Source organism: Panthera uncia, chromosome B1 (genome assembly GCF_023721935.1).
Source record: "Panthera uncia isolate 11264 chromosome B1, Puncia_PCG_1.0, whole genome shotgun sequence".
NCBI classification, from domain to species: Eukaryota; Metazoa; Chordata; class Mammalia; order Carnivora; family Felidae; genus Panthera; species Panthera uncia.
The window spans coordinates 129,833,374-129,859,893 of record NC_064811.1 but is presented as its reverse complement, the minus strand read 5'-3'; the positions used below and the strand labels follow the sequence as shown (position 1 = coordinate 129,859,893).

The 26,520-nt window shown below is 35.9% G+C and overlaps 1 protein-coding gene across 4 annotated transcripts in view; it reads left to right on the top strand.

Moving 5' to 3' along the window:
- Positions 1–25,607, top strand: part of MAP9 (microtubule associated protein 9) — a 37,453-nt gene extending 11,846 nt beyond the window's left edge. For 3 of the 4 annotated variants that reach the window (XM_049632325.1, XM_049632324.1, XM_049632327.1), the window contains 9 exons: positions 6,244–6,337; positions 8,107–8,351; positions 10,436–10,506; positions 11,534–11,702; positions 12,759–12,848; positions 14,501–14,662; positions 14,793–14,938; positions 15,118–15,250; positions 22,293–25,607. In XM_049632325.1, the coding sequence (XP_049488282.1) occupies positions 6,244–6,337; positions 8,107–8,351; positions 10,436–10,506; positions 11,534–11,702; positions 12,759–12,848; positions 14,501–14,662; positions 14,793–14,938; positions 15,118–15,250; positions 22,293–22,415 (1,233 nt within the window). In that variant the 3' untranslated portion in view covers positions 22,416–25,607. The remainder of the gene's footprint in view (positions 1–6,243; positions 6,338–8,106; positions 8,352–10,435; positions 10,507–11,533; positions 11,703–12,758; positions 12,849–14,500; positions 14,663–14,792; positions 14,939–15,117; positions 15,251–22,292) is intronic. The other variant, XM_049632326.1, reaches the window with a different exon arrangement.
- Positions 25,608–26,520: the final 913 nt, after the last annotated feature.

Genomic DNA, 26,520 nt, shown 5'->3' with positions numbered 1-26,520 from the left:
GTTTCTTCCAGCGTCTGTCGGTTGCCAGCAGTCTTTGGCGCTCCGTGGCTTAGAGCTGCCTCACTTCCATCCCTGCCGTCATCATCATGTGGCCTTCTCTTCTTCCCTGTGTCTCAGTGTTTCCCTCTTTTTCTCTTAAAAGGACACCAGTCATTGGATTTAGGGCCCACCTAATCCACTATGTTCTCATCTTCACTAATTCCTTTTGCAAACACCTTGTTTTCAAGTAAGATCACATTCTGAGGTTCTGGATGAAATTTTGAGGGAACACTCTTCAAAGTGGTACTGACACCTAACTTTAGATGCTCCCTGCTAGCATTTCTGCATCCCTTGATTAAAAAAAAAAAAAAAAAAAAGAAGGTGGTATTCCTAAAGTTTTTAAACTAACATCATATTATGACAAGATTTAATCAAATGAAATATCAACCCATAATCGCACCATTTAATAACAACTATGTTCATCATTCTTATTCCCCTCTAGGCTGTTTTAGCATACTTGTCATAACATAATTTGTATCCTACTTTTTCTTTGTCTCTTAGCATTGGGTCATAAAGTATTTCCACATTGCTGGGTGATCTTGAGAAGACTACATTCACCTTACTGATTATAACATAGCCCATAACATAAAACTCTTATGTTATTTCTGGGTACGTTGGATACTTCTATTTTTAATAATCCGAATGTTCCCTATTTCTCATTATAAAGATCTTGCGGACTATGCTCTGAATCTTCTTTAAGCCCACCTCCTCAGGGATTTCTCATCTATTTTTTGTTCAGCTCTTCTCTCTTCTATGTCTATAACCTTTGGCTCTTCACTGGAAGTCAAAGACTGGAGGGGTCTGTGTCTATCCGCATTCTACTATGCTCAAGTCTCTTTAATTGTGTATACACTCTTGCCTGATACCACACCTCTTCCCCCCCAACCTTACCTTCCTGCAAATGTCTCAGCTAGATTTTGAAAGGTGACATTTACTTTCTTACCATCCTCACCTCCTACCTTTCGTGTGTGTGTGTGTGTGTGTGTGTGTGTGTGTGTGAGAGAGAGAGAGAGAGAGAGAGAGAGAGAAAGGTGGAGATGATACGTATGTATGTATATATGTCAAACTTAGCATTCCTGGGATAAGATCTGGTTGATCACAGTAGAATATTTCATTGTGGGATTTGATTTGTTAATATTTTGTTAAGATTTCCACATCCGTACTTATAGAGGCTATTTGTCTATATTTTTTTCCTTATAATGTTATTATCAGGCTTGGGTATCCTATGAGTTGGGGAGTATCTCTTCCTCTTTTATTTTCTAAAAGTTTGGTACCATTTTTTTTTCTTTAATTAAGAGAATTCACTAGTGAAATTGTCTGGGATTTTCTTTGTGGAGAGGTATTTGATAGTAAAGTGTATTTTTTTTAAAATTTTTTTTTTAACGTTTATTTATTTTTGAGACAGAGAGAGACAGAGCATGAACAGGGGAGGGGCAGAGAGAGAGGGAGACACAGATTCTGAAACGGGCTCCAGGCTCTGAGCTATCAGCACAGAGCCCGACGCGGGGCTCGAACTCATGGACCGTGAGATCATGACCTGAGCCGAAGTTGGACGCTTAACCAACTGAGCCACCCAGACGCCCCTAAAGTGTATTTTTTGATAGATATTTTGGTATTCAGGTTTTCTATTTCATCAATTTGGTAATTTAGGTCTATTAAGAAATTTGTCCATTTCATCTGAGATGTTGAATCTATAAACATGAGGTTGTGATAATTCTTTTATTCTTTTGATGACAGTGAGATTATCATAACATTCCATCTTTTATTTCTAATATATAGATTATGTTTTCTGTCTTCCGTGTAATATCTTGATAAGCATCATCCAGTTTTATTAACTTTTCTAAGAACCAACTTTGGCTTTGTCAGTTTTCTCTGTTGTTTGTTTCCAATTTCACTGATTTTCACTCTTCATTTATTTTTCTTCCTTTTTTTTTTCTTTTACTTTGTTTTGGTTTAATTTGCATACCCGTAAGTTGGAAAATGTATTCATTGATTTTAAGCCTTTCATCCTTTCTATTAAAACCTTTGAATGCTATAAATTTCCCTCTCTGCACTGCTTTAGCAGCACCCAATTTTTAATGCCTTTTATTTTCATTATCATTTCTTTTAAATATATTTTCTAATTTCCTTTGTGATTTCATTTTTGGCTGATTTGTTAATTTGTGGTGAGTGATTTTAGTTTCAAATATCTGGATTTTCTCTATACGTAATTTTGTATTGATTTGTAATTTAGTTTTGTTATGATCAGAGACTATATCTTACATGATTTCACGTTTTACAAATTTTTTTAGATTTTTTTTTATGGATCAGCCTAAGTGAAAATTAGGCTTGTGAAAATTCCATTTGCATTTACAGAAGATGTAAGTTTTGCAGCTGTTGGATATACTGTTCTATAATTTCTGTTTGGTCAAGGTGGCTGGTGGTATCACTGAGATCTTCTCCGTCCTCACTGATTTTTTTGTCTGGCTGGTTTACCAAGTACCAACAGTGTTAAAATCTCCAGTTATGTTTGTGAATTTGTCTGTTCTTCCCTTTAGTTCTATCAGTATTTTATGACTCTGTTAGGCACATACACATTTATCAATATTATGTCTTGACCCTATTTACATTATGAAATGTTTCTTCCTCTGGTAATTCTCCTTATCTTGCAGTTTGATTTGTCTAATATTTCAGCTTTCTTACTACTGGTGTTTGCATGGTTTATCTTCTTGTATCATTCTCTGCAAACTATTTGTGACTTTTTCTTTTTTATATAATTTTTATAATAATTCTTTTATAATAACTGTTATGTTATAAAAAACTGTCACTTTTTTTTTTTTTAATCAAACCTGACAGTCTTCTTTTTAATTATTGTCCATTTGGGAGTGCTCAGTCCGTTTCCTTTTAATTTAGGACCAATTTGTTGCTGTGTGTTTTCTATTTATCTGTTTTGTTTTGTTTTTTAAGTTAGTGCTGTCATTGTCGTTCCTCTGTAACATTTTCCCTGACTTTTTTTTCTTTTTTTTCCTTGAGAGTTAATCACATAGGTTTTAGTTTCCAATTTTGATTCCTCTATTGCCTTTTTAACTGTACCTATTTGTGTTATATTTTTAGTAGTTGCTCTGTGGATTACAAGATGCAGATATAAATTCTTACAATCTACCTAGTGTCAATAATGTACTATTTCATATTTAATATAGAAATCTTGTCATAGTGTAGTTCCATGTATTCCTTCATCCATCCTGTTATTGTTGTCATGAACACTGCATTTACATATCATATAATTCCCACAATACAGTGTTACAATTTTCCTTTAAAAAAACTTTTTTGTCTTTGACTTTTAAGGAATTAAAAGAAAAAAAAAAGAATAAATATTTATAGTTTTCTTAAATATGTCTACCATTTCTAAGGATCTTTATTCCTTCCTATAGATCCAGATTACTTTCTGGTATTATTTCCCTTCAATTTTAAGAACTTATTTTTATATTTCTTGTAATGCACGTTTGCTAGTGATGGGTTCTCTCGATCCTACTTATCTAAAAAATATTTATTTCATCTTCATTTAAAAAAAATTTAATGTTTATTTATTTTTGAGAGAGAGAGACCGTGAGCAGGGGAGGGCAGAGAAAGAGGGAGCCACAGAATCCAAAGCAGGCTCCAGGTTTAGCTGTCAGCACAGAGCCCAAAGTGGGGCTCAAACCCGGGAACTGTGGGTCAGCTTAGCTGAGTATATACTTCTAGGCTGATGACAGTTTCTTTCTCATCAATCCCATTCCCCCAGCTCTTTATTAGTTTCCATTGTTCCTGGCTGGTATTATTTCCGGTGTGAAATCAGCAATAATTCATTTTGTTGTCTTCCCATGTATGTTTTCTTTTTTCTGGCAAAATGTTTTCAAGATTTTTTTTTTTAAGTTTTTTATTACAATAGTTTGACTGCAAGGTAACTAGATGTGTGTTTGTTTGTTTTTTTAATTTTTATCCATTTACTTACTTTCAGAGAGAGAGAAAGAGAGAGAGAGACAGCACAAGTGAGGGAGGGGCAGAGAGAGAAAGGGAGAGAGAGAATTCCAAGCAGGCTCTGCACTGCCAACACAGAGCCCGATGCGGGGCTCAATCCCACGAAACTGTGAGATCATGACTTGAGCTGAAACCAAGAGTCAGACACTTAACCGACTGAGCCACCGAGGTGCCCGATGTGTGTTTTGTTTTTTAATATTTATTCTGTTTGGGTTTCACTGAGCTTTCAGGATCTATAAACTGATACTTTCTTTGAAAATGGAAAGTTTTTATGTATTTTTTTTCCTGCCCTAGTTTTCTTTTCTTCCTTTTAATATTGAAATCTTTGATATGTCTCATTCAGTCTCTAAAATTCTGTTCATGTTTCTTCAGTCTTTCTTCCCTTTGTTATTCAGATTGAACAATGTATTGGTCTGTCGTTGAGTACACTGCCCATTTTTGCCATCCCTGATCTGCTGTTGTCTACCCAGCAGATGTTTTATTTTAGTATTATAGTTTCCAACTCTATAGTGTCCATTGGTATTTTTTTTATTTTTCATATATTTAATAAGATCCCCATCTAGTCAACTTCCATGCATGTATTTCCTCTAAGTGCTTGAAAATATTTTTAATACCTATTTAAAGTCCTCATTTGTTCATTGCAACATCTGGGTCATCTCTAGCTTGGCTCCTAAGTACTGTTTTGTTTGTTTGTTTTTAATGTTTGTTTGTTTGTTTGTTTGTTTGTTTTAAAGACAGAGAGAGACAGAGTGTGAGCAGGGGAGGGGCAGAGAGAGGGAGACACAGAATCTGAAGCAGGTTCCAGGCTCTGAGCTGTCAGCACTGAACCCCATGTGTGGCTCTAACTCATGAGCCATGAGATCATGACCTGAGCTGAAGTCGGACGCTTAACCGAATGAGATACCCAGGTGCCCCCCAAGGGCTGTTTTTTATTATTTTTGTTTTTGTTTTCATAAATATGAGTCACCATTTTCCATTTCATCACCTATCTAGAAACTTTTTGATTGAATACGGTATATTATGAACAATATGTTATAGAGATTCTAGAGTCTGTTATGTTCCTCTGAACATGTGTTTTAGTGTACAGATATTGTGGTTGGACTCAAATTGCCAAGTCTGTCTCCCTTGCCGTGGATATCGACAGAAATCTCTGCTTAGTTCTTTTGGTTTCTAATTGCTCTGATTTTACAGGATCTTCTCTGATGTCTTCCCTGTGCCATGCATAGATGAACCAAGGGTTTGGGATGAATTTCATAAACAAATGTTGGGGTTCGTGCCACTGCAGCTCTTCCTCAAATTTACTGGCTGACTTTATAGCCCCAAACTCCGTGCCCTGACCCTTTAAGCCAGCCTGGTGAGGCTGCAACCTTCTACCACTTGGGCTGCAAGGATGGGTGAATGAACTCAGGCAAAAATCTACTAACTTGCCAGTCTCCTCTGGCAGAGCTTTGCCTCTCAAAGTAGATTGCTGTGTGTCAGCCCTTCTGCCATTTTCTCAGATAGTTTCTACTTCTTGCTTTTGGTAAATAGTTGTCCCATAAAATATTGTGGGAAAGAAAAATAGAATTTGTTACTTATGCAGTAAAGTCAAACTCTTACATTATGATACCATCAACTTTAGGCTAGATTATTATTCTGTAAAGAGATGTTTGGCACAGACATACAAATATTAATTATTTCACTTCAGATATAATTTTCAGAATTGTGAGGAAAACTCAAGTGCGTGGAGTCTATGTACTTTTTGTATCTAAATATTTGGTAGTAGTTGTCTACTTGGTTTTATAAATGGCTTTTATTTGGACATTTGAGACCAAGGGTTTTTGTTTTACTCTCTTCATACCTTCTTAGAAATAAGAATTAGAGAAAAAGATATCAAATCTTTGTCTCAAATATTTATGAGATCTGATTTGAGAGCAAGAGTTTTGAAAATTGCTAAAAACAAATATCGAGATGCCCATGAAAGAACTAGAAAAACTCTTTAGTGACCCCTGTTCATGATCAAGACATCAATGTTTGAAAGTAAAGCATATTAGCCTCCACAGGCTTAATGCTTTTGGTGTTTCATCTGCAAACTCCTCATAAGGCCGATTTCAGAGTTATGAAATAGTCTTAATAATGCTATTGTCCCACCACAAATCTTAAGAACTAAACTTACATAGTAAATACTCTTTTTCTTTTTTTTTTTTTTTTTTTTTTTTTTTTGAACAGGATCCATGGTTAACAAGTCTATCATCGTCATCTCTTAAAGAAAGTCTTGGAGATTCCTTATCACCAGGATCTGGGGAAAAAGCATCCATACAAGGTAGTTATGTCAAATTGTTACATCTTATTTTATGTTTGAACTCCATATTGCTAAGAATCTGGTTTGCAAAAGACATACTTTTCAGAATGATACATGTCTGTATTTGCCTTAGTTTTAACCCCCCCCCCCGTGTGCTATTTACTAACCATGTGATTTTAGATGCAGAACTAGACAAGGTTACGAGAGCAAAGTTACCTAATCTCTCTGGCCCTGTATACTGACCTTGAAAAGGGGGATCTAAGAGCAAGCCACCTCATCTCTCATGGCTGTGAGAATTAAATGAACTAATAATACCTGTAAAGCCCTTAGAACAGTGCCACAGTAAGCACGTAAGTAAGTGTGAGCTGTGACTTACTAATGCATTTCTTTCCTTAGTCCTGTGACATATAGCTTGATGGGAGCTAAAAAGCATAGCTATTTCTAGGACCAGGATGTGTGCATTTATTAAGTGCTTGCCATGTAGTATAATTTTTGTCATTTTACAGATGAGAAAAACTGAAGTGCAAAGATATTGGGAAACATACCCAAAAGTCAGTGATAAAACCATAATTTGAATCTTTGGCTCCAAAGTCCTTGTTCTTTTTACTGAATACATTAATTAGCAGTTCTAAAGAATTCATTAATGATACTTGGAGTCGTGAGTGCTCTCCAAATGAAAATGTATAACTATAATTACAAAATTATTTTAAATCCAGCTTAGTTCAAAACCAGTTCCAAAAAATGGCTGTAATAATGAAAGCAGCAGAATTAAGACTTTGACAATAAAAATACAAAGTTGGCCAATAGGTGGATCCTAGTAGAACTGAAAATTGGTGATCACAGACTTCTTTCTGTTGAACATTCCAAAGTGGGGCAGGCAGAATAATAGGAGAAGTTCTGTAATAATGAAACAGAATCTTGTCATGCCACTGCTTGAGGCTGTCCCTTAGAGCATGGAGATGAGTAATAGGCCAGCTTTTAGTGCCCTGTTGGTATCATAGACAACATTTCTGCATCTTGGCAGAAATAAAACTGTCTAGATGGGGGCACCTGGGTGGCTCAGTCAGTGAAGCTTCCGACTTCAGCTCAGGTCATGATCTCGCGGTTCATGAGTTCGAGCCCTGCATCGGGCTCTGTGCTGACAGCTCAGACAGAACCTGGAACCTGCTTCAGATTCTGTGTCTCCTACTCTCTCTGCCCCTCCCCTGCTCACACTCTGTCTCTCTCTCTCTCAAAAATAAATAATAAACATTAAAATAAAATTAAAAAAAAAAAAAAAACCTGTCTAGAAGAAGGCTTTATTCTCTGTGTGGTGGACTCTTCTAAAATTTCATGAATTCTTGGTTCTCCTGCAGCTCTGCAATTTTGCTCCCGTACCACTTGTACCTATAGTAGCATAGAGATGTGTACCTCCTGCCCGCACAGCTTCTTTTTCCAGCTAAGAAACACAGGCTTTCAAATAGAATAGATAATGCCCTCTCACTTACTTGGTTTATCACCAACAGGAGCTTTTGGTGTGCCTTTGGTTTAGGGTAGTTATTTCATTCTACTTACTAATATGATTTTTTTTTTTCCTAAGTATTAGGTAAGTCAAATGCTTTAGTACATTAAGTAGCCACTTTCTCTTTTGTACATCACTTTGGAGAAAAGTTTATTCAAGTTGAATACAATAGCTCTCTTCACATTTTATTTTGCATGGCAATCCTCATTTAGTAGAAAGCAAATGAATCTGTTATCTACCTTATTAGTTCAGAAGAGAGTTTTAGTTTTGTGACTCTGTCTCAAAATAGATCAGAATGAAGAACTTACTGAAAACCACAATTCCTTGAAATCAAATGAAAATGAAGAGAATTCATTTTTGATAGACTTTGTTACTACTCCACATGAGAAATCCAAGGAAAGTCAAGTGATTACTGATGACCTTGAAGAAGAAAAGGAGAAAGCTGAACTGATCATGAATGAGTTGACAGCTGATCCACCGCTATTGAAATCTCAGAGTATCGTAATATCCGCTGATACAACTGCATCTTCAAAGGTATTTATATAAAATTATACCTTTTATACTACAGCAAAACTCAAAATAGATCTGTTAAATATTTTACCTGCCGTATCATGTACTCTTGAATTATCTGTAGAAAACTCATCTTTTGATACTGGTATATTATCAAGTGGTTCTTATTTAATTCAATACTGTTTTACTTCAGGGAAGATTTGCAGTGAATATAATAAAAGTCAATATTTCATTAAAAATTATCAAAGGTTGGGGCGCCTGGGTGGCGCAGTTGGTTAAGCGTCAGACTTCAGCCAGGTCACGATCTCGCGGTCCGTGAGTTCGAGCCCCGCGTCAGGCTCTGGGCTGATGGCTCGGAGCCTGGAGCCTGCTTCCGATTCTGTGTCTCCCTCTCTCTCTGCCCCTCCCCCGTTCATGCTCTGTCTCTCTCTGTCCCAAAAATAAATTAAAACGTTGAAAAAAAAAAATTAAAAAAAAAATTATCAAAGGTATATGATCATAGTATACTTTTAAATATCTAGAAATATAAACCCATAAGTGGGTAGGTTTCTATAGGTCTTCGTGTTACAAAAATGCATCTATCTGGAACAATTTCTAAGGTTTTGAATTAGTGAATTTTTAAACATTTTGGATATCATTTTTAAACATTTTATACATTTTAAAGGAAATCTTTAAGAAATGTTTACCAACATCTTTCTTGTTTAAATGGATGGACAGTATCATTATTAGAAACATTATTATTATTATAACCTTGAGAACCAGATTTATGGTGTGTAGGATTACTTGAAACTATGCCAGAGTAGTATACTTTTAAAATTTATGGTATAGCATTTTTAGTCTTTATTTCTCTTGAAGCTAGTCTTTATTTCTTATAGCTATAGTCAGCTGGTGACTATGTGTATTTACTATTGGGGAAGGTAACAGTGCTAGTTGAAGACTTGTGGTTGAATAGGACTTTTATAATACAGAATACTAATGCTTTGTATTAAAATTTACAGAGAAGGTTCATTAAACCATGTTCCAGGTATATTGTTCGTAACCACTTTCCTTAGGAAAAATCACTCATGCCAAGTAAGCCATGTAGGTTTCTATCTGTGTTCTCATTTGAATGCTAGCAGCCTTCTGTGTAAAGGAGAGAAGTTACTCCTTAAAAAGAAGAAGGGTATTTGGAATTTATAGATGGGATCCTAGAAATGTCAAACAGAGGCAGTTCTAAATTACAACAGGCAATTTATGTATAATAAGTAAGACCATGACATTTCTTTTGACTGAATCCTTGGCTTTATCCTTACTCCCCTTAAAGGACCTTCCTTAAGTCTGAATCACATCATTCCCCTGCTAAGGTCTCTTTGTTGGATTGTCATCATAAGAATAAAATGCAGAGGGGCACCTGGGTGGCTCAGTTGGTTAAGCGTCTGACTCTTGATTTCTGCTCAGGTCATGATCTCACCGTTCATAAGTTTGAGCCCCAGGTCTGGCTCTGTGCTAACAGCACGGAACCTGCTTTGGATTCTCTCTCTCTCTCTCTCTCTCTCTCTCTCTCTCTCTCTCTCCCTCAAAATAAATAAATCAACTTAAAAAAAAATAAAATAAAATGCAAACATTTTACCACTTCCTAAGGACCTCACACATTCTTCTCTGACCATCTGTTCCTCCACTCTCCCTGTCATTCACTGTGCTTCAGCATCATTCACCTTTTTCTGTTTCTCAACATTATCAAGTTCTTTCCCTTCTCGGGTTCTTAGCCCTTACTACTTCTTTCTTTCCGTAGACCTTCCTTCATGTGGCCCCTTTCTTCTCGTCATTTATCTTAGCACTGATGTCAAGACCTCAGGGAGGCCTTTCCAGATCACTGTCGTTAACATAATCCCTCACTCTAGTCATTGTCACAGGGCCCTAGCTTAACCCCTTCTTGACTCACATTTGTTTTTGTGTTTCATGTCCATCAGCCCTCCCTAAAGTGTAGTATCCTTATTAGTTCCCAGGGACTGCTGTACTTGACACATAGTAGATGTTTCAAAAACATTGATTTCCTTGCAGCTTTGCCCCTAAATCTAACTGTGATAGTTATGGGGAGTAATCCATCTATGGTATTTTCTATTTAATAGAAAACAATTGAAGACAGAAATATGAAGAATAAAAAATCAACAAATAATAGAGCGTCCAGTGCATCTGGCAGGTAATAAAGTTATTATTATCCCAAATTTATGAGTTTATTTCCAACAGAGCTAATTTTAGCTTAACTTCTGTAAAGTGAATTTCATTTGGTATTACTTGATTTTCTTTAAATTCCCATCTCATGAAATGAATGAAGTAGTTATTTCATGATAAGACTCCTCAGTTGATCATGTTCTTTTTTGATGAGGAATTTATTAGGGATTCTCTATACTCTACATTATTCCTGGGTTAGAGTTTCTTTGCTGTATGGTAATAAAGCTAAAGTCCAGCATTAGACTTCTCTGTTAAGTGTCTTTGTCTAACACATGACAATTATACTTAAAACCTTGAGGATCTGTGGACTAAGGTGGTTTATTAAAATGACAAGATTCTATATTGCTTCATTCACGCCGATGATAATGAATGTCTAACTCATAAATGCTAATCAAAAGCTTCTGTCTTTTAAATTACCGTTAATCAAATAAAGCAAGGGTCAGCAAACCTTAACTGTAAAATGCCAGTTAGTACATGGATTAGGATTTATGGGCCATATTCTCTTTCTTGTAACTACTCAGTTCTGCTGTTATAGCAGGGAAACAGCCTTAGGCAACATGTAAATGAATGATCGTAGCTGTGGTGCACTAAACTTACAAAATAAGTAAACTGTACAAAACTGGGTAGTGGGCCATATTTTCCTGCCAACCCCTGAAGTAGAAAATGCTATTCTAACTATTTAGAATTGTTTTCTTGTAACAAAATGATACAAGAGACTTAAAATCTACTTTATTTATATTATTTTCTCCATGTAACTTGAGATGTAATCCATGTTTCTTAAAAATGTTCTAATTACAATTTTCTAGAAAGAGCAAGCACTTTGAAGCTCTAAGTAAGAAAAGACTATCATCGTTGTCTTTTTTTACATTTTCAAAATACTTATAACTTATTAATTTATAATGTAATTTCAGATATAGTAGCTGTAAATTCTAATGTGTTTTTCTTCTACCAAGTGCAATTGTAGTAACTGTGTTGATTTCTTTGGATCTTTTCAGATTAATGACCTCTGACTTTTTAAAGAAATCTAGTTCTATAAGGAGACCACCGTCAGCATCTACCTCTTCTCACTATTTAGGGACTTTGAAAGTCTTGGACCAAAAGCCCTCACAGAAACAGAACCTAGAACCTGAACGAGCAGATAACATAAGGGCAGCTGTTTATCAGGTAAAAAGGAAAACATTTTTTAAAAATGAAGAGTCACCTAATAAGGTTACCCGTTTATCAAGGAATAAAATGACCCTGTCAGAAATGGTGGTTTAATACTTAATTTATTGGGAAGAATGTTCCTTTATAATACCTGAGCAACCCAAAGTTTTTTTTTTTTTTTACTAAATTATTTCCTTCTAAGCTTTGCTTAACCAATCATAGCTGGTTTTTTTTATTTTTTATTTTGTAAGTTTCTTTTCTTTTTTTTTTTTTTACATTCATTTATTTTTGAGAAGCAGAGTGAGACAAAGCATGAGCAGGGGAGGGGCAGAGAGAGAAGGAGACACAGAATCCGAAGCAGCCTCCAGGCTCTAAGCAAGCAGTCAGCACAGAGCCTGATGTGGGGCTCGAACCCACAAACTGTGAGATCACGACCCGAGCCTAAGTCGGACACTCAACCGATTGAGCCACCCAGGCGCCCCCATAGCTGTTTTTAAAGAAAGAGAATATGCCATGAAAATTTATAAAATTCCAGCCAAAGCAAAAATATGGTTAAGGTCTATATATGTTTTTATGCTTTTTCTTCTTAAAATGTATGAACAAATGAACAAATGTATGAACAAATTTATGAACAAAAAGTTTTAATTTTTTTCTTTCCTAAGAATTTGTATTTGAAGTAAGCTTGCATAGCAAAAGACTCTCCTGATTTTTCCTCATTTCCAAAAAGGTCCTTTTTTTTTTTTCTTGTCTTGTTTATTACACTACATAGTACACTTTAGAAAATCGTACTTGAGAAATTTGGAGAAAAATGTGAACTTTCATGTAGCCATCATATTCAATCTTTGAATTCTGTTGTTAAATCTAAGAAAGATGACAGACATATTTTTTATTCATACTTATCTTTATATATTACAATATTATTAGAAAAAGAAAAATGATACTAGTGTATATAGAATTTCTAAATTTTGTGTTTTGCCTTTTTAAAATTTTAATCAAATATTTCAGAAACGGATAAGAATTCTAATTCATTTGGGAAACTTTGAATATCATATAGTTTCTTTCTTATTCTCACAGGAGTGGTTAGAAAAGAAAAATGTATATTTACATGAAATGCACAGAATTAAAAGGATTGAAAGTGAAAACCTAAGGATCCAAAACGAACAGGTATTCTGAAATACAGAAGTGGAAAATACTGTGGATTTTTAAGTCAGTAAAATATCTCTAAATATTTAACATTGCTAAATCTACTGTTGTTTAAATGGCAAAATAACATGCATAAGAGAATCGATTTCTGATTTTATTTCTCTGGTACTTTATACATTTTTAGTTTGATATGAATATAACCGTTTTACATGAAAACAGATACACAGAGATTTCTGTTTTTCGTACTCATTTGACCGTACTCATTGTGAACTTATTGTTGCTTGTGGACACCTGTTCACTCTTACTTCACTTTTCCTTGTGAAAAATTGACTTCAATCTTACGACTTAGCCAAGAATGTAAAGGGTCATCAGACATTGACCTCTAGTTTTCCTCTTTTCCACCTTGAATTTTATACGTGTCTTCAGGACCAACCCCTACATGAACTCTTGAGCCATATCCTTCCCGCTGTCCAGAGGTAGGCTCTTATTTCAGTACTTGAGTCTCTGCCTCTAACGCCTGCCTGGTAGTCTCCGACATGCTTAGTTCCTTCGCATCTTCTAAACTAAAAGCCCTCTACTGTGCTGTGCAATACTTCAATGGATTCAGAGAGGAACCTATTTCCCAAGTGCAGGGTACTGCATGGAGCAGCCCTGCAGGGGTGTGCCACATCCCCGTCACCACTTTTGCAGCGTTTCTCTGCTGTGCTCAGTGCCAGACACCTTCTCGTGTGATCTGCGCAACTCGGGGAGGTACGTCGTGCCTTCCCTTCTGAATCATGTTTTCTCTAAGGCTTTCTGTCGTTTAATGGTAAGCAATATTTTAGAGCAAGCCAAGAATATGGGATTAGGTGGAGGTAAGTAAAGTCATAACATACTTACCATACACTCACCCACACATTTTCCCGTCTGCACATAGTTTCAACATGTGGGCTCTGTTGTTTAGTAACAATTTTATGCTTTGATGTCAGTCAGAACTCCAGTTCAAAGCAAAAATCTGTGTGACTTGGCCAATCTACCTCACTCTGACTTACTTTATAAGCCTGTAACTTTCCTGATATCTTTCTTTTAATGGAATGTGTGTTTTTTTGAAGTTTATTTATTTATTTTGAGAGAGAGAGAGGAGGGAAAGGGCAGAGAGAGAGGGAAGGAGAAAATCCCAAGCAGGCTGTCAGCACACAGCCCAACGGCGGGGCTGTATCTCATGACCCTGAGATCGTGACCTGAGCCGAAATCAAGAGTAGGTTGCTTAACCGACTGAGCCACCCTGGTGCCCCCTTAATAGAATGTTTTATTATTAGTATTTTACAGTAGTACTTGGCCTATTAGTTTTGACAACATTTGTTCAGTACATTTCCAAAAAACAGTTCTTTCCCATGAATAGCAGATCAATATCAGATAAATGGTTTAAGAAAAGGACATTTTAAAATGCAATGAGTAAAAATAAAATTAAAATGCAATGAAAAAATCAGATGACTTTTTTTTTTTTTTTTTTGTAAATCAACTTGTCTAACCTATCCTAAATAAATTATCTTCTTTGAAAAACAATTTCTAGAAACGATGACTATGTAGGGAAGGAAATACAATCTGTATGTGTATATCGTATCGGTATCTTCCGATACTTGGCCATCTATTTACCCGCACACATCTAACTGTCTCTTATTTTTCTGAAATAGAAAAGAGCTGCTAAGAGAGAAGAAGCATTAGCATCATTTGAGGCCTGGAAGGCTATGAAAGAAAAGGAAGCAAAGAAAATCGCCGCCAAAAAAAGACTTGAGGAAAAAAACAAGAAAAAAACCGAGGAAGAAAATGCTGTGAGAAAAGGAGAGGCGCTACAGGTATGCAGGGGCTTCGGACATCTGCCTTCCTTATCCTCCCTCACTCAGCACCTGTGGGACTGATTGACTGGGCTTCTCCTTACCTGGTCACATCCACGGTCAGTAAGAAACTCGTTGTGAACTCTTTCAGGCGTTTGAACGATGGAAAGAGAAAAAGATGGAGTATCTTAGAGAGAAAAATAAAAAGGAGAAAGAATATGAAAGAGCGAAGAAGCAGAAAGAGGAGGAAACTATTGCTGAGAAAAGGAAAGATAACTTAACAGCTGTAGAGAAATGGTAATCCCAAATGAGAACTGTTTTGCTCCATTTCAAATGAATAACGCTCTAGGCTTTTAAAACATTGTTTGCTTGAAATTTACTAATGTATCGGCATCTCATTACCACAAAGATGTATTAGGAAATCTTTATTATAGCCTCTCCTTTAACCACCCAGTGTTTTGTACTGTCCTACATAGGAATGAAAAGAAGGACGCCTTTTTCAAAGAAAAGGAGAAAGAGAGAATAAATGAGAAAAGAAGAGAAGAACTGAAAAAAGCAGAGAAGAAAGATAAAGACAAGCAAGCTATTGATGAATATGAAAAATGGCTGGTAGGTATTGTTTGTTAATGCACCTGTGTCTTATTAATGTACTTTATTCATGACTTCTCTGTGCCTAATTCTAGTTCTTTTTGCCCCTGCCTGCTGCCATTTCTACTCAAAGCTGCCTTGTTGAATCTGTTCTCTCCCTATGTCTATCATATTGCCTTTGATTTACTCATTTCTGTTAACGCTTCTACTATTCCTTCAAGCACTCAGGCGTAAGCCTTCAGGCATGATACTCTTCCTTACCCGCATTCCCAGGGTTAGTCACTTACCAGTCATGCCTAGTCTTCCTTTGCAATGACTCTTAGGTGTAAAATCACGGAAAGCTGACAAGTGCACTGCTGAAGGACTTGTCAGCTTTTAGGTGGGACTTGTCATGACACATAGTAATACTGAATTGAACGGTGAGAAAGTTATTCCACTTTTTAAATTCTCTTTTGCTCTTTCCAATGACCTCGAGGAGAAAGTCTCATTTTGGTGCTTTTTAACGAAAGAAAGCAAATAAGAAGTTCGGGAGGAAAATGTCTACCTGGACTTAACATGTTTCTGTTTTTTAAATATTTTTCTTCTGTTTTAGTCTACTTGTGTTTATAGTTCCTTTTCATTGATGTTAAGCAAAATACTGTTTTCCGTTTTAAAATATCATCATATATATACGTGTTTATCAATTTTTGACTAGGTAACGTGTTCATATGAAAAGCACTTTACATCGGTAGGTGGCACATTCACGCGGGTAGTTAGCACCTCCATAGGTGGCACATTCATGTGGGTAGTTAGCACTCCGCCTGCTGCAGCAATCACAAAGTGTAAAAGTTGCTCCACAGGGGCATAGCATCCGGTAGGGCTCTCTCCAGTAAGATTTCTTATAAACTTTTTGAATTCATGTCAATGTGCTAGTTAAAAATACTGTTCAGGGTATTTTGTGGTTGTATTTCTCTGGTTAGGACTGACTTTTAGCATCTTTTCATTTGTGGAAGGGTCACTTGTCATTTTTTTTTGTAAACTGTTAATCCATAGACTTTGCACATTTTTCTGTTGGTCTTTTTCATATTAATTTTCAGAAGCTTTTTTATACACTAGGGAAATAAGCCTATTTCTGGTAGGAGTTACAACCACTTTTTCCCATGGTTTTGTTGATCTCTCAACTTTGCATATAGTATTTTATGCGATGAACAATTTTGTTTTAGCTTCTGGTGTCAAATTTATCAGTCTTTTGAGTTCTATTTTCAGGCATAGTTGAAAAGACTTTCTTCATGACTTGAAGTTAAATAAAGTGCTCTCATTTTTCTTCTAGTAACTTTATGATTTTAATATCTTGACATTTTAACATTTGACCAGCTTATAATTTATCTTGCTCGTGATGGGATATATGATTCCAACTTTATTTTTTCCAAACACATCTCCTATAAAAAAGCCTTTTACCCAATGATTTGAGGTACTGCCTTTGTTATCTGATACATTCCCGGAACTTAGGATCTGTTTCTTCTCTTCTTTTTTTTTTAATGTTTATTTATTTCTGAGGGGGGGGGGGGGGGGGGGGGGAGAGAGAGAGAGAGAGAGAGAGAGAGAAACAGAATATAAGTGGGGGAGGGACAGAGAGAGAGGGAGACACAGAATCCGAAGCAGGCTCCAGACTACGAGCTGTCAGCACAGAGCCTGACACGGGGCTCAGACTCACAAACCATGAGATCATGACCTGAGCTGACGTTGGACGCCCAACTGACTGAGCCACCCGGGTGCCCCAGGATCTGTTTCTTGACTTTCTGTTCCATGGGTCAATCTCAGATCTCACTGTACATATTCCATATACTGTTTCATTGTCAGGACTTTATATGTTTTCATATCTGTTTTGTTTAATCTTCCTTCATAGCTCCACTTTCAAGTATCTATTATTATTTACTTTTTCACATAAACTTTAGAATCAACAGTAGCTAGAGAAACATTCAGGACACAAGGCAGACTATGTAAAGATAAGATAAAAACATGAAGCATTTAGGAATAAACTTAAGAAACGTGCAAGACAAAGACAACTATGAAGAAAATTTTAGAACACTCCTAAAGGACACAAATGAAGACTTGAGAACATGGATCAAAACTGCTCTTGGATAGAAACACTCAGTCTTATAATGATGTTATAGATGTCAGTTCTCCCTGCAGTAATTTACAAATTTAATGCAATCCTAATAAAAATAGCAACAGAATTTATTATTGTTTATGTGTTGACTTTCGTGCAGCTTTATGCCAGTTTCAGGCAGAAAAACAGTAAGGAATAAGGTGATCAAAATTGGTTTAATGGTTTGAATGAGGAAGGTAGTGTTTCGTGATGGCTTTCTTAAACTTTTTAAAAAAAATTTTTAATGTTTATTTTTGAGAGAGAGAGGGGGGTGGGTAGGGCAGAGAGAGAAGGAGACACAGAATCCGAAGCAGGCTCCAGGCTCTGAGCTGTCAGCACAGAGCCCTATGCAGGGCTCAAACCTACGAACTGTGAGACCACGACCTGAGCCGAAGTTGGACGTTTAACTGACTGAGCCACCCAGGCGCCCCTTCCTTAAACTCTTAAATAGTGCTTGGTTCTAAGAAAAATGAAAACTCTTCATAGATCAAGGAGACATACACTGTGTGCTAGTATCACTTGTAGCAACTAAATGTACGTGTTTAAGTTTTCAGTTTTATTTTCACTTATTCTTGAAAATGGAATAGAATCTCCTTAATGACTAAGCCACAGTTAGGTACATTGTGTTTTATTACAGTACTTAGTCACTTTCTCATCCTGATCAGTCCTCTAGAGAACAAAAACTCATCAATCAAAGATGTACGATAAAAATGACTTGTTTTGATGTCAGTATAACCTCAACAAATATAATGCTACTTATAAAAACATCCGTATACAATATGTTACAGAACTACTCCTCCATTTTACCAATCTCTTATTAAAATTTGTTTGCAGATAGTTTGGAAAAATACCTCTATTTAGAAGTCTAAGGACTTTCATTTTAATGTAAAGTTACGTGTCAAAATTTTGTTATAAAATCTAATTTGAGTAGTGAGCATTGGATGAGTTATTCTTTTAGGGGAAAGTTATAGCCAAAGATCAGTAAGACTCTCTTCTTTACGCTGGTTCCCAGATTAATTAATAGTTGCCTTTAATAAGAAAATGAATAAAAAGTTCAGTCTCCAACAGACAACAGTCAGAAGGACTTTATAACAAGGTTCTTTTAATTTTTAATTATTGCTTGAGTAATATTACCAATAATTAATTATTACTCAAGATAACATTACAGATCATCTGAATTGATATTAAGGTTGATAGTTGCTTATTTCCTATTCTGACCTTTTTAGTATCTACCAGTAAGAACAAACTTGTTTCATGTTTCCCTCTCTCTCCCCATGTTAAATGGAACAGACAAAAAGAGGTTTGGTCAGTTTCTGTGGACACAGCCTAGTCTTTGCTTTTCTGCTACCTAGCAAGAGGGTCTGCCTCCCTCTGAGATACTAAAATGATTGACCGTGACTCAATTATAGTTTTTTTTGTTGTTTTCTCAATTAAGATTCTGAAAGGAGATTCCCTCTTTGCTTTAGTAGGACTAGTAGGCATGCAAACATTTTCATGATCTGGAGCAGGGTGTTAAAATAATTTCATACCTCTCTATTCTTTTCGTTTTATGTGAATAATTGTATGTCGATGGAAACCTTGCGTTACCGTATTCTCCTTGTGACATCTATCAGTTCCACACAGGTACGGGTAAAAGAACCATAGACACCTAATAATTTACCAAAAATGCTGTCCCTCCCAAGCTGCCCAGTCTGCAGAGGCAGTGTTGTTTAAGGGTTCCTGGGTACTGCTGCTCCTTGAGAAAATCACCAAGGTGAGGAAACCACCCAACTTTCAGGTGTTAGCAGAGACTTGGAGAAATGGAAAGACAATCTGAGCTGCAGGGTGAAAGGAGCGAGAACTGTTAACATTTCAGGTAGTCCTAGATTAATATCTAGATTTCATGGTATATCGCTTCTCGGCCTTTTGGCTAAGATCAAGTGTAGATTTCATGGTACTTCCCACATACTCAGTCATCTCTTTGACGGGTATGTGTACGGGGAAACAGAATGGTTCGAAAATCCATCTGCTTTCATGAAAATGTGAGATTCTGGAAGGTAATATTTTCAAATAAGATGAGGGTCAGAACTGTTCCCATCAAGCAGTAAAATAAAAACTTACCATTCCATTCACCCAGAAGCCAGCGTTCTCGCCTGGATTATTCCCACCACTTCCCAGGATATGTAGCCCTTAATCCCTCATTTGCCTCCAGAGGTGGTCCCACATTTCACTGCTTTTTCTACAGCTAAACTTCTAAAGGTTTATTTACACTTCTTAGTTCTCCATACCCTTTTCACCCTCCACACACTCCGAGCTTGTCTCTTTTGCCATTGTGTTACAGAAACTACGCTTTGACAGTTAGTTTTGCAGACCATGTAGCCATCCAATGTGTTGTTTTCTGCCACATTCCCCGGACCTCTCAAACATTCTAGATAGTCGCATCCTCCTTCTTGCAGCCATCTTCTCCCCTGGGTGCCCTGTTCCCCTGGTTTCTCTCACTTCCCGGCCTCCCTTCCCAGCGTCACTTGTTGACTTCTCTTCTCTTACATATGTTCCAGTTGTTACTGTGGCCTGCGGGCCCCACCGCACCTCACTGTCCTGTCTTTATTCTCACCTGGCACCCCCTTCCCATCTTCCCAGTTTGAGTCACGCTGGCTCTCTCGTTTCTCCTCACATCCCAAGGTTCTCTGACTTGTCTGAGCCCTGACATATACTGTTCCCTCTGCTTGAAATGCTCTCTCCCCATCGCGTATCACAAGTGGCTTCTCTTACCCATCTTGTCTCACTCACAGTGACATTCCTGAGTCCACTTTTCTTTGCAAGTACTCCCTTTTGCTCTTTAACAATCACAACGATTTTTTCATGATGTTCCATAGAAATTCTCACAACTCGAAATGATCTGTGGTTTATTTGATTGTTTATTAACTGCCTATTTTGAAAATCCCCTGAGGGACAGGGACCAAATCGGTGTGTTTGGATTTTAGAATCACTTTATGCATGGCCCTCACTATGCTACTTGACCCAGAGTAGGATCTCAGTGCTTAAAAGGTGAATGAGTAAACATAAATCAAAGCAGTATAGTACCAAATATTAGACCCCCCAGGACCCCTCAGAACCTGTTACAAGTAAGGATATGCTATATAATAAAGTAACGCAAATTAATACATGCAGGGAAATTATAATTTGGTTATTTGTGTGTCATTTGGACATAAAATCCCTTCAGAAAATTACCCTACAACAATAGAAACTCCAAAAGAACTAAAGCAATGAATATAAAATGCCAAACAATAGAAGAACCAAAAGAAAATAAAACAGTATCAAGTCTCACAAGATAAGATGCTTTTCTAAACCTAGAAGTGCTATGGAAATAACAAAGGAAAACATGAACAGATATGAAATTTAAAATCATTAATGCATTAACATAAAAAGTCAGTGTAGGTGCTGCTTGGTGAATTCCTACAGCAGCTTTGAAAAATAAATTATTTCCCAGTAAAGTTGAACATAGTCAAACCCTACAAACCAATTTTACTCCAAGCATGTACATGGAAAGAAAATCTTGACTTATAAGTACAAGGAATCAAACAAGGATGTTTATAACATGGTCATTGCGTGGAAAAAAAAAAAAAAAAAAGGAACATCATTCTTTCACAACAACAACAACAAAAATTGATTAGTTGTGATAAGTTGCTATGCTGGAATTCTAGGAGTATTCTATGGAATATCAAGGAACTAGAGTTATACCTCATATAGCTGGATCTTGGAAATATTAAGATGAATAAAAGAGGATGTTGCAAAAAATATATAGTGTGTTCCCTTTTATTATAAATTGTAAAAACATGCAAAAAAAGTTACTTATTGGGGGATTAATACATACATGATAAAAGTACTACATATTATAATAAAATATTACAATAAAATTAAGAGATACACTGGAATGATAAGCATCGAATTCAGAGCAATGGATACCTCAGTGGGGTGGAGAGGAAGGACTGTGATAAGGGAATGAACACCGAGAGCTTCAAAAGTATTGGTCATGTTTTCTTTTAGAAGGCAGATAGCGGGTTCACAGGTTTTGACTGTATTACTCTTTAAACAGTTGTCACGGCTGAAATATTTCTTATTTTTTATTTTATTTATTTATTTATTTTGGTAAAAAGGACTAAAAGTAACATAGATAAAATGTTTGCTGCAAAGATAATATTTACTGTATGAAACTCTGCAGGGGGCGCCTGAATGACTCAGTCGGTTAAGTGTCTAACTCTTGATTTCGGCTCAGGTCATGATTTCATCATTCACGGGTTCGAGCCCCGCATTGGGCTCTGTGCTGGCAGCACGGAGCCTGATTCTCTGTCTCCCTCTCTCTCTGCCCCTCCCCAACTCATGCTCTATGTCTCTCAAGATAAATAAATAAATAAATTCTGAAAAAGGTGTTTATGATATCCATATCGATGAGCCAAATAATTGAGAAAAAAATTCACTTAAAAGTGCTAAAGAAATCAAAATGTGCTCAAACTCAATAATAAGCAAAGAAACATGAGACTTAGCTTTCAACTATTTATGAAAATTTTGAAGTATCCCTGCTGCTATGGCAGATTCAACTTTTGCACCCAGTAAATTTAGTTCTGAGAATCTGTTCTCAGAAAGTCATCCACCGACCTCTAATAATTATTCTCTTTGAGTTATGGAATTTTAGGGTTTTTTCCCATTTTTCACAATTTTATTTAAATATTATCACTTTTAATATTAAAAAATAAGTGATTAAGTGGTGTATTAGTTCCTGTTGGTAGTATTCTTTATAAGCAATATTCTCTAGCTACTGTTCCTTTATAAACAATTAAATCGGAAATGACATTTAAATCTCCTGTAATGGATTATTTTGTTCTTCAATGAGCAACTTGATTTGAAAATAATGTTCATATATGTATGTAAATTTACAGTGTTCTGTTTTCTCTTTAGGAAAAGAAAGAAAGGCAGGAAAGAATTGAACGAAAACAGAAGAAACGTCATTCCTTTCTTGAAAATGAGGCACTTCCTCCCTGGAGCCCTCCAAGTCGAACTGTGTTCTCAAAAGTGTTTTGATAATTCTCATTCTTACGTGAGATGTAGTTATTTATCAATTCACTAATTTTAGCCGTGAGTTTGAAACTATTTATTCAGTTAGTTAGAAGAGTTCTATGTTATTAAACGCCAGCCATTTCCACTCACTGTGGATAAGATGCTTTGGAGTTTAATCAATGAAATAATTGAAGGCATTTTTCTTGGACCGTAGATAAGCTGCCTCAAATGAGAAGCTAATAATCAGATCGCTCTTACCGTTAAAAGAACCCTTTATCATGTCTTTGTAATTGTTACAATCAAGTGACCCATGACCACTTTCAGCCGTGCCCGGTATTGAAGTGTGTGTATTCCCCAGAATAAAGGAAACCATTTAGGTATGACAATCATAGAAATAATTGAATCATTCTGTGAATGATTGTCCACCTAGATTCAGGTTTTAAAAGGAATCATTGCTGGCAGTACGCATGTATTATTTTTTCCAAAACTTATCTTTAACTTGAGTGGTTGTACTTGCACTGTACAAGTTACAGTTTTGGTCCGGTGAGGCAGAAGCTCAGTAGAACTCTAATCCTCCAGGCATTCTATTTAAGGAGTATGCCTTATGTTTTAATATGAGTGTATCTGTCCCAGATTTCCATGACAATCATAGACATAGGCATTTGAGTAGACCTCTCAAATTTGTCCTCTAAATTCTATCTCACTTTATTATTTCGGTGATATCAAAAGATATCCGTTTCTTGGCAGTGAAATACTCACACAATTGAGATGGAAATTCCACACGAGTTCAAGGTCATTATCACTGTTATTATTTTCCAGATTTAAGCCATATAGGTGATAAAGGCAATATTTGACCTCTTAACCTATTCTAGATTCTTATAGCTTATATTTAGAAGACAGCTGTATAGGAAGGTAACTTGTAGAAAATGCCCAAAGAATCTTTATTTATTTATTTGATCTGTGCATATCTTTATATTAATTGGACTCATACTTGAACTGGTCAGCTAATTTATCACAGACCAAATGTATGCTCTCAGAGTTGTGATACTACTTTAGCCAATGATGGGATGCAATGATGGGTGAGAATATAATTACTTTTTATTAAGCACCTATTGTATGGTCTCTTCTGGGTCTTTACAAATGTTAATTCTTTGCAACAAGTATTCAACGCAGGTATTATTTTTCAGATTAAAAATGCTGAGACTCAGAGAAGTAACTTGCCATACATTTAGCATGTGACATTTGAGATTAGAATTGAGTAAGTCTTCCTCCCCCCAGAATCAATAGGCTCATTTTTATGCTCTGTATTATATCAACTTTATAAACACATTTTACCTCTCAGATCCTAAAATCGTGCATTGTTACTTAGAGCTTGTATTTCCTTTTAAGAAATATCTGTTTGTTATCAGAGATGGTGAACTTTATTAGATCTATAAAATGAAAGAAGATTTCATAATATGTAAAGAATTAGTCAAATGCCTTGTATGTAGTATTAGAATGTCAGGAAACCCAGCAGGTAGTGGAACATAGGCTTTTGAGATAGTCACTCAGAAGGTCCCACTCTGAGGATTAGGCTGGCTGCAGTGCGTTCAAGATAAGAGACATCACAGATCACTAGATCACATCAGTGCTACAGGTAGTTGTGTTTTTTTTGTTTTTTGTTTTTTTTTTAATTATAAACAAAACTAGAAGCCTTTTTATACTGCCAGGAACCAGGAGAATACTTCATGAAATTGAAACTATTATCACCAATGTGTATTATCAATATGGGATTTAGCTCCTCTGTTTTTCACCAAATAGATATATATAGTGCCTACCAGGATGAATCGTTGTTTATGGTATCTAATTAGCTATTCAGAGCTAAGAAGGTATTTGCAAATTCCAGGAAAGTTAAAGGAAAAAAGGTCAGGGATATGAGATCATAAATGCATATGTCATAAATTTCACATTAAATGTTTACACTTCCCAATTATTTTCTTCTTCATTATCATTTAGTGGCTTGCTATCATCGCTTCTTAGTTGCAGGAGCACTGAATGAAGTTAGTAATTAATGTAAAGCATATGGCACATAATAAGGACTTAATAAATGTTCATTTTCACTTACTTACTTCCATAAGCCCTGCATTTCCCCACTTCATGTATGTGAGGAGAAGGTCAACACGGATGGAATTGATAATGGTTATTTGACTTACACGTTCTTAGCATGCAAGAAGAAATCTCCACTTTCCTGGCCAGTCTGGTCATCAAAAGAGAATATGGAGGTGAGTTGGATTAGAGACCTCCTAAAAAGAAATCTAAAGAAATCTAAATCTTAGCACTGCTTGTGAAGTAGAATGAAATGGGAAATTGAGGTGTTTGCGAAGACCCAGCAATTCATTTCCCTCAGTGGGGAATTTTGTCTTAACTACGATAAATAATAAATTACTTCCTGTTTACAGTAACACCTGCTGATCAGTTATCTAGTTGAATGAAATCCTCTCTTCTTCCCGTAGCAAAAATAAAGCTGAGTTTTAAGAGCTGGATGAAAGTAAAGTACTGTTGACTTTCTGAGATCCAAAGGAGAGAATCCAACCTGGTAATATTCTCTTGAATGCATTTATCTATTTAAGGGGTATGATTTTCCCATATATCCTTTAAAGTATCAAATATCAATACATTTGCTCATCAAGTTTTCATTAATTTATAATAGGGAATTCAAATTAAAGACACTAAAAGCGTATAGATTTTCAGACTAAAATTCTACTTTTGTAAACTGTATTGATCACTTGAATGCTAACACCTCAAAGTACAGAAAATAAGAATTTAATGAATATTTTGTAATATGACTGAAAACAATTTCCCTAGAAATTGGCAGATTAATACAAAAATAAAATTGTATACAGAATGTATTTTCCCCGTAACAAGCAAGAAAACAGTAGTGCGTTCTATAAATAGAGAAAAACTATATGGCATTTTAGATCAGTAGGAAGTGGCAGTTTTCTTAAAGAAAATAAGAACCATTCAGGGATAACAATTTTCCAGTGGTTTGTATTGCATCCTGTTTTGAAAATGTTAGTAGTTCATTTATTGTTCTAAATAGTATTGAAACTGATGTCTCACTGTTGCCAAAGCGGTAGCTGAAAATAGTTAAGTGTTCCCAGTTGTATATACCTTGGAGTGATAAAACTATGTATCTGGAAGGGTTTTAATAATTTAATAAAGTTGGCCCAAACACTATTTCTAAGTTGAATGACTACTTTGACTTGCCCAAGCTCAGATCACTAACCATAAGAATCCAAAGTTAGAAATCAGGTGTCCAGTTTTCCAGTTGTAATCAGCCCGCCATTCCACAATTTTGAGATCTGATAAAACTTTCACACTAACTTTTGTAGCCATGGTAATTATCAACTTAGTTCATTTTGATTCTCTCCAATGGTCCCTTATTCTTCCAGTGCCTTCTCCATAACTCCACCAGATCAAAGCTCTTTGGGCACCTCCACCACTATTTCATGGGTGGGGGGAGTACTGAAGTTTCTGAAGCTCTGGGTCACAGGCTACAGTAAAATGGAAAAAAAGGAATTTCTCAAAATGGGAGAAATTGCATGTTAGCCAAAGTAGGTCCCGAGAATAAACTAGTACAGAAAACAAATTTTCCTGATGTAATCTTGGCTCTAATTTCAGTAGTGCTATATTAAAAGGTATTTAAACCCATATGCTTCCATTCTACACAAAGCAAAGATATTACCAATTGTCCTGCTTCCTAGGTACATTGGCTGACAGAATAATGAATGCTATGTAAATGCTTAACTAGAGACTTCCCTGAATTCTTTTTATTTTAAAATTTCTTGTGATTTGATTATTTTGGAACATGTTACATGTAATTGTATAATGTTAATTAAATTATTGGTATTAAATTTAGGATGTTTAAGAATTACTTGAGGAGATGTATTTAATGTCTGCTTTTTAGTAGCATACTTCATGTTCTGCTTAATTAAAGTTAATCATTAAAGATTTATTTTATTGGGTCCTGTTATTTATTGATTGTGCCAAATTTCATTTCATAACGTTGAAAAATGTGGTGTGAGTTTTATTTGTGGGCTAAAGGTGAAATGATCATTGTCATTTGCAGCAACATGGATGGATCTAGAGA